We start from the raw sequence: 11,640 nt of genomic DNA, 5'->3' as shown, positions 1-11,640 counted from the left end.
TTAAAAACATATAATTAATATTGAAAAAAGAAATACTTTTGTCTGCTTAATAATTGCATAATAAAAATGATATTTAAAGATCAATGATCGCACAATTAAATCAATTTTCATTTCCATAGAATTGCCCATCCGTTTAACTCCTGAAGGGATTGGAAAACAGTTCAAGTCAAAACAGAATTCAGAGTTGATAAAAAAATGAGGAAGGAAAGGTTCAACCATTTAGGTTTTCTATTTAAGGACAGAATTTTTTATATATATTTTTTGCTGTTTAAAAAAATTTACTTTTTTTTGTGCTTTTGTAAAACACAGTTTTAAAAAACATTAGTTCAGAAAATGGAGTTTTCTAACGGAGAAGCACATTTAAAAAGCATTCTCAAAACTGCAGAAAAATGAGAAAAAAGAATTATTGGGAACGTGATTTGACGAACCAAACAACACAAAAAAAAATTCTTCCGTTTTAGGAAACGGAGAAGGCAAAAAAAAGCTCAAACAAACAAAGCCTGAATCTCAAGAGCCCAATATAACCACAATATATATGAGAGAGAGAGAGAGAGAGAGAGAGAGAGAGAGAGAGAGACCTACACAAGCAAGAACTGTATTATTAATATATTACTATAAATAGCAGCGAGAAATTAAAAGGAAGAAGAAATTATTCTGTGCGGACACCGGACAGAAAGAGCTGTTCGGATTTGTTGCGCTTTTATTGTTCTTTTACTGCACTTTTATAAAAAGAAAGGAAAAGGACAAAAAATATTCAATTATGAATGTGTTTTTACTGCCCTTTTATTATGCTCTTGCAAAAGGGCAACAAAAGTGCAACAAATATTCAATTATTCAGTAAATATTAAAAAGTTGTTGTCCTTTTGTAAAAGCGCAGCAAATGAACAATAAAAACAAAGCAAATCCGGATGATTTTTTGAATCCAATGTCCGCACAAAATAATTAGTCAAAAGGAAGAGGGAAACCGATCAGACCACCATATAGCAGAAGCATCTTACTCAAATTTGCAAGAAAAAAAAATTATAAATATGTGAATAAGCCTAATTCAACATAATCAATAGGTTCCCAAAAAAGCGCAATAAACAAAACATTTCAAACGCCCACCTTTCATCAAAAGCAAAATGGCAATATATAATTTACAAAACTCAGCAATCATGCTAATCTGAATCAAAATCTGATGATGCTCCATAAGCATTGGGATCTAACAACATCATCATTTTTCCCAAGGCTTCCCCCATATCCTCCACCTCCTCTTTACCAAATCCCCAGCTTCTGAGCAACTCTACACCAAATCCTCCTCTCTGCAAGCCATATCTACGCAGACTGCCCAGCCTTGTCTCTATAATGGGCTTGACGGCGCTGCTGGATCGAAGCCGAGCAGCCATGGGAATTGACTCAACTTCCAAGGAACCCCGTCGCTCAGCTCCTCTGAGTCGAGTCGTAGACAGTTCGCCGAGCCGTCCTACGCGGTTATTGAAGATGGACGGAAAAGGTAGAGGAATGGGAAGAGGACAGGAGGCAGCAGTGAGATGGTAGAGCTTTGGTTTCGGGAGCTCATTCTGGTATTCAGTGTGTATAAACTTCTCAACCTCAGAAATGGAGGCCCTTCGATCTCCTGAACAAAGTATCAAGAGCAGAAATCTATTAGAAATATGCTATAGGCATCAAGTGCAAGAGCTTAGTATTCAGGCAATGGTGAACAATAGATGTAGCATAACACTTCCATACAATTAAGGGGAGGGATGGAGTCAGTACTAAAATGCATTGTACTGACCAAGCTGTGAACATCAGGAGAGATGCATGGCAAAAAAAAAATTGAGTTCATAATATATATGCGCATTAAATAGTTTCTCACTTTCAAAAGAGATAATTATTTGCTAAGATAAATGGATGGTGAGCAATGAAATTATATTGTCGTTCTTGTAAGCTCTCCACATCTTTATAGATTCCATTGGAAAAGAATTTTGAGTAGGGCAAAATGTGATGACCTAAATATTTAAAAATATTTGAGTTCACAAAATATAACTTTTTTCTTTTTTAAATCCGTGTATTCAAGTTTTATAGATCATCATCCATTGCTTAACTCACATCACCCCCAACTTATGATCACTCAAAAGTATGTAAAGATGAAGTCTCAAATTTGAACATTTGGGATGTTTTCTGTATGTGTTTGTGAACTGTTGTACGGTTTCGACCTTTTTATTTAGATAAGAGCTCAAAATGCGGAGAAATTATTCTGTGCGGACATTGGACCGTCCGGAGAAGAATGAGAGTGTGCCACATCACCCGGTACACAGCAAAAAAGTGACGTGGCGTGCTCTCATTCGTCTCTGGACGCCGTCCGGTGTCTGCACAGAATAATTAATCCAAAATACATGGGAGTTGAAACATGGGATGGACGTTGCAATTGGTGGTACATTTATGTATTGTTGCACATTGAATGCATAGATTTGCACCATATATCTTAGATGTAGGCAGTTTATTTTGGAAAAGGAATACATGACTTAAACACTACCATTGGATAAATAACAGGTAGAGAGTGGTGCTTTCATAACCAAATATCATTTTTGAGAACAAAGATAGATTGTGAAAGGTTAGATAGAAGAGGGCTAAGAAGAGGTTCTACAAGAGACAGAATGGTTTGACTGGCAAGTTTTTAGCTCACTAGTGGTGGAAAACCTTTGCCATGATATCAATGAGCATGTTTTCTTCATGATACATTAGTGGTGGAAAATTGACATATCGAGTTTTAAAATTTCATTGAGAGATTTAGGGTAGGATTTAATGCAATATGAAAGAGTACTAGTTATTGCTTCTAGACAATTAAATCATGGGATTGAGGTTTGGGAATGGTAGACCATTAATGTATTATTTCATGATTGAATGCATGGATTTCGGCAATGTGACGTTAGCTAGAGGTGGCTTCTTGTGGAAGAGGAATGCAAAAGTTCCATTACGCATGGGATAAATAAAGGTTGAGAGGTTCTTGCAATCATTAATCAATTTGAAAAGCTAAAAGAGATTGTGAAAGCTTGGGAGAGCTAAGAAGTTAGAAGAGAAAGATGGGGTTGTAAGAAGGATTGACAGTTTTCAGCTCACTAATGGTAGCTACTAGTTACTTGGTAACCTTTTCCAAACATGGATTCAAACAAGACTAAAAAGTATCAAGGTATTACTAAATATTGGAAATAACATGTTATCAAAATTAAAATAACAGACTTCACAGCAATAGCGACATTTTCCTTGGGAAAAATTAATATAGAAAAGTATTCTCTCCATTTAGTAACCAATAAACTTTAGCAGAAGAAAGCTGAGAATAGCGTCAAGAAAGGAATACCTGAAAAGGCACCATGTACAATCAAGGATTCAATTGAATGCAAATCATCATTATTCTCTTCAATTTCAGGAGTCAACGAGCACAAACTTCTTAGGATGGTTGACTGATTATTTGCATCTGCATCTTTGCAAATTAGGACTTTACAAAGCTTGACAACAAAAAATAGAGATATATATCACAATACAAACCATTCAAGAAATGGGCTGGCATTGCTAAATCCAAAATGGTTATCATGTTTTGCCTAGCTTGTCCGGCTAACATCTGTACCATCCCACCCACATCCATTGCACCAGAAATATACAGTGTTTCTGCATTCACTCCATGCGATTCCATCCTAAAGGGAATACTTATTGAGTGTATTGAAGCAGCATAAATAGCACTACTATGAAAAAGCTTCTGGTCTTCAACAAATAGTGTAGATGAGAATTTACCTTCAGAAGGGAAGTTATCCATTATCAGAAAAGAAAAGAAAAACATATAAATGATAGATTAAGAAATGCAAGAAATAAAGAAAAAAATTTTAACGGTAACTTAATATCAATCAAAAGAGAAAATGTTTCATTTGGAAGGAATCAGTTACAGTAAACTGCATTTTTAACTTGAAAAGAAGAAACTCTACACACAATACTTTAAGTTAAGAAAAATATGATGAATGCAATATATTAGTATTAGCACACCAGTTACAAGCACTGAGAAGTAGAAATACTACTATTTCCACATAACTACCACTCCCTAAGGGTATATATGCATGGAAGCCTCCACGGAAATAAGTGATCAAATGCATGAATCTGCACTAAAGAAACTGCAAAAACAGATGAAAATCGCCCACAAGAAAACTTTTAATAGATCTATATTCTATCCAATACAATTTTAATGATAAAAAGCTCGAAACCAAATATAAATCAGTAATTTAAAGATAAACATAAGGATGCGTACTTCTACTCAAAGAAGGCAACCCGACTGGTACCATCAGTTTACAACAAGAAGATAGCCTTGAAAATGATACAGCATCATGAAGAGCTCTTGAAACAGACTCCTTTGGGCTTTTTCCAAGTTTATAAGAAGCTGGACTTCGTGCTGAATAGAGCAATACAGGTGTATTTGAGTACTCATCAGCAATGTCCTCCAAGAAACCAGCAGCAATGGCTGAAAAACCTCCTGAGTCGTCAACAATAAATTGGATACCCTGTAAAACCAGCAACCCAACAACATAAGATTATTGCCACAATAGCATCATCATGATCATAATCAGCCTTCTTATAACTATTTGGGAATGACTTCATGAATACACATTTTTCATTCATTCCTGTTGAATGTTGCCTTAGATGTTAAACCTATTTTTCGCAAATCATTTTAAACAACATCTATCCATGTACCTTTGGTCTTCCCCTTCCCCTTCCTAATTCTTCAACAATATTTTCTCTACTCTTCTAATAGGTTAATTTTCCAAATAAATTAGTAAGTTAGCTCACATTCGAGATCGCTTAATTGCACAATGCCTTCCCTCTTCCTATAATGGCATGACATCTCACTTTTTCAGTAATAAATGGGCTCATATTCACGATTTCACAAGGAATGTCAACCCACATATTGCTAAGTTGAAGGGTACAGTCCCTATTTTATTGGAAGGAATCAACCCATGGATTGTTGAGGTGGATGCTATGGTTTTTATGTAGTAAACTTTAAATTAAAAAAATTGCCGCAATATAGTACTTTCCTTTTGTTCTTAGGACATGTTTATTTCTTCCCTATTTTTTCTCATTGTAATAAGGGAGCCAGAGTTCAGCCAACAAGGAATATGGAGTATTGGACTTTTCCTCCTCCCTATTTCTCTTCTACTTCTTAACAAAACTATAGCTTCTTAAGAGAAAGAATTAAATATTTTAAAGGAAAGCTAGCAAAATAAACCTGGATGTGATCGCATTCCTCAATAAAGAACCTCAGCCTTTCATTCATCTCTTCACTCTGGAAACCAGCTGACAGGATTTCTTCTCCAATTCCATAGTTATCAAATTTCTCAACATCAGTCCAGGAACCATGTAGCTCATACAAGCTACGTGGATGAAACTGAACTTTAGAAAAGTCTGTCCAATACTGAACTCCATTTTCAAGGCATTCAATGCGCTCTTTATCCGTGATCTGCCTTTGGGGATGGCTACTTCCTTGATCTGCAACATTAGAAGTAAGATTTGCTGTCCCTTCTTCACACAAACTTTGCAAAAATATGTTCTTTTCTCGAGGTTCAGCTGTGTATCGGGTTACATTGCCAGGCCTGAACAACAATGACAACTATATTAATCAGTATAATAGTCTAGAGAGAAGCAGATGTGACAAGAACAAGAAATTTACCTGCAATTAGCAAAATGAAAGTTGAAACAAATTTGATGTACATACAAGAAAAAAATACAGGTGACTAAACAAGTGATTAAACATTACGAAAAGTAAAGAAAATAAGATAGAGGTTCAAAATATTGAAGAAACACTTAATGTTTTCTCTACACAATCTGATGCAATACCATTTTCAATCTGATGCAAGAATCGATGGTTGTCAAGAAGAAGTGGAATCAAAAGGTTTCTGATTAAGGTGATTCCACAACTACTGGATATAACTTCTAATTTGATCATTGCCACATCTCAAAACACAATAGAGGGAAAGACCGGAAACTTCATCCAAAAATTCCTCAAAGTTCAAGGTTTCAAGGAGAAAAATGTGGCATTGGATCGAATTCATGGGGTGCATTGCAAGCAAACAAGGTGCAAGCGATCAAGAGTTGAAATGTAGATTGCGGCTGCAGTTTTGAGCAGGTGTTCTAATGCAAGAAGATCACAAGTGAGGGCGAGGGCGCATGCTTGTGCGAGTGAAAACTTGTTGGCACGGTAACGATTTAGGCAAGAGTGTAGGTATCAACAAGAGAATGCACGCTAGCATTGAGAGTGATCATGGAAGGTCGGTGTGGTAGCATGAGCATTGAGAACATAGAGGTCATAGACAGGAATGATGAAGGCAGGGCCAGGCAAGGTCACAAGTGTTGGCAACTTGATGAGGGAATGGGGAGAGCATGGACGACAAAAAAAAGGAAGGGAAGTCAGAAGATAAGGTTAACCTTGCTCTCATGAAATGTTAGACAGAAAATTACTTCTTGTGTATTACTTTAAAATGGACCCTTCTCTATTAATCCAAGTTACAACAAACTGACTCCACTAACCATATTTAGAGCAATTTCCTAAAATAATGTTTCCTACACAAACACATGCATTTGTGTGATCGTACATAAATGTGTCTGGTAGAAGGGAGGGTTACACATCAAAATCTTCAACCAACTGCAGTGATGAGAGACTGAACGAAGAAATTTGTTTCATGGTAAACCCCTCTTATGTACCTACTTGTCCTTGGATCTGGCTACATGGAAAATAAATATAAAAATTTCACCGTCATCCCATTCCTACAAAAGGACAAGATTTTCCAAAACACTTCAGGCATGGAATGAGTATTCTTTTACTAATATTCACGACAAGAACAATCGTATGAGCATTGTTAAAATCATGGTAAAGAGTTATGAAGGAATTTGAAAATACTGAAGTAAAATGCAACCCCTACAGTTTGTTTCAGTCTAAAACATGGAATCAAACATATGTAATTTCCATATATTCATAAAACTTGAATGATAACTACTCCTAGTTTAAAATTTTGCATGAAATGAAGGTTAAAGCAATTGGAGCGTTTGGCATACATACCGAATTAGCAAACAAAAGAAAAAAAAAATCAATATCTCAAAAGGAATTTGCTATTGGATGATACTCCCCATATTCTTTTTTCAATTTAGGACTTAAATCCAATTAGTTCACTGCAATTATTCACTAAAAATATGAGAGAGCATCTCTGTAATGAAGCACGGGCTTTTCGGAACCCACATTTCCCGTAGTAGTTGCAATGACGGTTTCTGAGTACCATTTAGATTGTAAATACGCCAGCTGGTAGAATTCGATTTCCCCATGCTTCTCTAGGTATTTGGTTATTTTCAACTAACCATCGAAGCTTAGTTAAGTCCATTCTTGATGGACAATATTAGACAATATCATCACATTTTACTTGAGAAAAATATTGATGCGCAGTTCTAGTGAGATTATATAATTTAAAATTGGACATTAATAATGCACAAAATAAAACATCATTGTCCTTTGTTACGTGTATTGTGCTGTTAGAAAATAATGTTTAAACAACCTGATTAGCATAAAATATGTTACAACTACATATACAAAATAGAGAAGAAACTGAAACCAACACAGACAAAAGAAAAACAAAATGCCCAAGCAGAATATAAGAAGAATAATGACATTACCAACGTCCATATCCTTGAAAAATAAAAGTGATAAAATAATGCATCGCAAAAGCGTTTTGGAGATGTAATTCATTGAGTCAGATAGACCCTTGCCCATAAAAGCAAACATAAAACAGAATATACCGTGTAATGCTCATAGAGGATGTAATTTTGCATTGACAATAAATGCGTACTCAAGGAACCAGCACATAGATTGAATGCTAACGTTAAAAAAAAAGAGCTTTCATCCATCATTTCTTGGATTAAACAGTCAGAGAAAAGGAAAACCTCACCAGGTGACAATCTCTAAGGTATCAGGCTGTGAAATTCGAGGGTTTAATGAACCTGAAGAACTCAAGGACCCAAGTGTTCCTGCAAAGGACATTTTGACGCTCAAACAATCTGGAAAGAACATTGTAATTTCCATTAATACTGAGATCACCACTCAGAAAGAGTGATAACCTACTGCAAATTGCTTTATATGGCCTATAATTAGTGGATTCATTGTTACCTAGTACCTCCATGAGCTAAAGTGATAACTGTAAATCTAAATAGAATGTGCAATTAAGTTCTATTATAAGCAAATAACCTCACATCAGTGCCATGTAAAATCATCTAGTCTGTCTTAACTGTTAGTTGCATGCTATATAATTAGTATCTTGCATATCATATTTGATAGAAAATAGGTAAGAGTTTAGGTGAGTCTCATTAATTAATTTATGCACAAATCTAAAGAGTCTCACTTTATAACTTGTAGAATCCTCAAATATCTTAAATGAAGTCTTAGTAAAAGAACTATCTATAATAAGCAAGATACTTCATAAATTAAAGGGTATATTGATGCAGATAATGCAGGATTACCAATGGATAGAAGATCCATGATTGGATATTATACATTTTTTGGGGAAAATCTCATAACATGGAAACCTATTATTTCAAGATCTAATATTGAATGTAATTTTAAAGCCATTGCCCAAAGAATTAATGAGCTTCTATGGATCAAAATCATTTTAAAATATTTAAAAATCAAATGAAAATGGTAAATAAAGATATACTTCAATAATAAATCTACCATTAGCATTGCTTATAATCTAGGATAAATGATCATAGCAAGCATATGGAGGTGGATAGAAGTTTCATAAAAGAGAAATTAGAAATGGACTGATCTGCACTTTATATATGCCCATAGGAAATTAACTTTTAAACATGCTCAACAAAGGACTCCGTAATCCCATGTTAAAAACTATTATAAGCAAATATGGAATAGTGGATTTATACCATTTAGTTTGCGGGGGAGTGTTGAAGGATAGTGAAGCCCACAAGTAAACAATCTTGGCAGAGATCCTTAAGCATATAGATTATGGGATCTAGTTGTTGGGTCGATCCTCTAATGGTTCTTAGATTGCAATCCATATATCCCCTTTTCCTATTCTAGCAATCAATCCCACTTGAATACTTTTACTTTTTTTTTTCAAATACTTTTAATGTATTTTCATTGTAATCCTTTTGTAGAACTCCATAAATATTTTCATATTTTATACGTAATCAAGCAATAAAATACATTGTATTTTTTTTCTGCCTTTCTGCTTTTTTGCATTTCTACAGTTAGTAACCGTAATTCATAAATAAAAAGACCATGATCTAGCTTAATAGAAGATAAACAAAGGCAAGACAACAAAGCCATTGGAATTTACTTTGCTAAATATCAGCATATCCATCAGGGAAAAGAAAATATCTCTGCAAAAATCAATGGTAAAAAAATTCAAATTGATTGAAAACAAACGAAGGCATGATACATCTTCCACTGAAAGAAAATCAGAAAATCACCTTTATAACCTATTGATAGCAAGCGCGGGCAGTAAGTAAGAATGCCCTGCACGTACAAAAATAAAACATTACTAAACTTGAAATTGATAGTCACATGAGTCGATGTGCAGAAATGTTAGCAGTTGCAATACTTATATCTTCTTAAAAATTGTAGACGTAACATTAGGTTGATGATTAAGTTATGGGAATTTGGGAAGTAACTATTCTAAATATATATCAAATTTGAACTATTCCATGTGAAACATCAGCAATTAAAACTACAAGAGTAGATGGAGCCAACTAAATGAGTATTTAACTTCATATAAAATATACTTGCCATCATCATTCAATTTTCATTTTGAGTAACCATTTATACCAAGCAAAAACTAAAATATGAGAAAGCCCAGACATTAAACTTCAATGTCAAACAGAGTCTGCAATCTTTTTTTCTAAATAGAGGACAACCACCTCAAGGACAACAAGAGGATCATCAGAAGGCGGCTTGAAACTTGATGAGAACATCATTCATATTTATATATCAAGTTCGAACAAAATAACCCTGACCAACCAAATGTTCGGAAATGGCTTTAAATGAACAAAAATGGCAGTTAATATGAATGTATTATTTAGCAAAGCATAGATAATGATGAAAACAACAGTAAATGATGGAGTGCAACATATGGGGCTATAACTATTTTTGAAGAACATTCCAATAGGTACATAGGCTCCGGCAATTAGCAATGCCTTCAAACCATTTAAGTGGCTTGGGCTTAACCAAGTCAGGGCACATGATCTGGAAGCCTAGGATATAATCTACCCAAGGCAATCAGAATTTTATCACAGTTCCATAAAGTAAACCCCAAAGAATTCGGTAAGGCAAATGATGCTGATGATGATAAAATTATAGAAGCCAAGATTTTAATTTGATTTTAATTTCATTGTTAGAAGACAAGCACTAAAGGATTCATGTCATACATTAAAATTATAAAAGAAAGTAATTGAAAATAGGTTACAGTGTGATAATAATATTTCTCAAAATTAATTTGGATTTATGTCGGATAAATCTACTATAGAAGCTATATAGTTGAGAGGTTTGATCGAGAATTATAGAGAGTGTAAGAAGGATCAACATATGATATTTATTGAATAAGAGAAAGCATATAAATATAATAAAGCTCCAAGAAAAGTGCCCTCGAGATTTCTAGAAAAGAAATGAGTTAATAATGCTTATATTCAAGTCATTAAATATATGAATATGAGAGATGTTATTTTTGTTCAAATATAAGGTGATTTGACGAAGTATTTTTTTTATTTTAATTGAATTACATCAAGTTCAACTTTAAGCTCATATCTTTTTGCTTTAGTCATGAATGTTCATACTAGACATTTACAAGAAGATGTATCTTGGAGTATGTTTTTTAATGATGATATTCTTCTTATTGATAATACTACTGTCACAACTTAGCTAGGGGTCTTGATTTAATGAGGTAGGAATAGATGATCGAACATGTCGTTAAATTTCATTCGTTAAGATTTCAACTATTTCCAATATACTGAAAAAGCAGCTATAAACTTTAAATGCATTTTAAAAAATATTATAATTATTTCAACAATTACCTTTCCCTTGAAGCGATGTGCAGATGTTATCTCATCTTCCACTCATTTAAATGCTTTGAATACCTATAAATATTTGCACATATAGGAGTGAGTCATAACTCAACTTAATGAGTATGTTGTGCTTCTAAATTTACAGTAATATAAGATATTTTGATCAACATGCATGCTTGCCATTAAAATATAAAGTAACTTTATTTAATAATATTTAAATTTGGAAATATACATCAATCATATCTTATGCATATATGTAATACTCATATTTAGTCATAACTTCTTCTACAACTAATACAACCATAACAAAAGACACGCATAAAAAGTACCAATAAATGTACTTCCATTTTCATTCCTGCAATGCTTTATGGTTCTGAATGTTGGCCATTAAAAGAGAAGCATAATACCAAGTTAAGTGTTGCAGAGATGAGGATGCTTAGGTGGATGAGTGGCTTTATTCTTAGAGATAGGATTCAAAATGAGCATATACGTGAAAAGGTTGGAGTAGCTCCTGTGGAAGATAAGATTAGAGAGAGTCGCCTCAAATGGTTTGGACGCATTAAACGGAGG

General features: G+C 34.0%; 1 protein-coding gene across 3 annotated transcripts in view; it reads right to left on the bottom strand.

Annotated features, from left to right (window-relative positions):
* Positions 1 to 994: 994 nt before the first annotated feature.
* The window catches only part of LOC110111077 (protein misato homolog 1), a 28,212-nt gene continuing 17,566 nt past the window's right edge, over positions 995 to 11,640 (bottom strand). For all 3 annotated transcript variants that reach the window (XM_028694411.1, XM_028694412.1, XM_028694410.1), the window contains exons 4-10: positions 9,484 to 9,529; positions 7,950 to 8,028; positions 5,246 to 5,609; positions 4,274 to 4,523; positions 3,526 to 3,768; positions 3,338 to 3,454; positions 995 to 1,615 (exon numbers count right to left, since the gene is read on the bottom strand). In XM_028694411.1, the coding sequence (XP_028550244.1) occupies positions 1,158 to 1,615; positions 3,338 to 3,454; positions 3,526 to 3,768; positions 4,274 to 4,523; positions 5,246 to 5,609; positions 7,950 to 8,028; positions 9,484 to 9,529 (1,557 nt within the window). In that variant the 3' untranslated portion in view covers positions 995 to 1,157. The remainder of the gene's footprint in view (positions 1,616 to 3,337; positions 3,455 to 3,525; positions 3,769 to 4,273; positions 4,524 to 5,245; positions 5,610 to 7,949; positions 8,029 to 9,483; positions 9,530 to 11,640) is intronic.

Source organism: Dendrobium catenatum, unplaced genomic scaffold (assembly GCF_001605985.2).
Source record: "Dendrobium catenatum unplaced genomic scaffold, ASM160598v2 fragScaff_scaffold_483, whole genome shotgun sequence".
Lineage (NCBI taxonomy): Eukaryota > Viridiplantae > Streptophyta > Magnoliopsida > Asparagales > Orchidaceae > Dendrobium > Dendrobium catenatum.
Note: the sequence above shows the minus strand (reverse complement) of the source record. Positions and strands in the feature narration are given on the sequence as shown.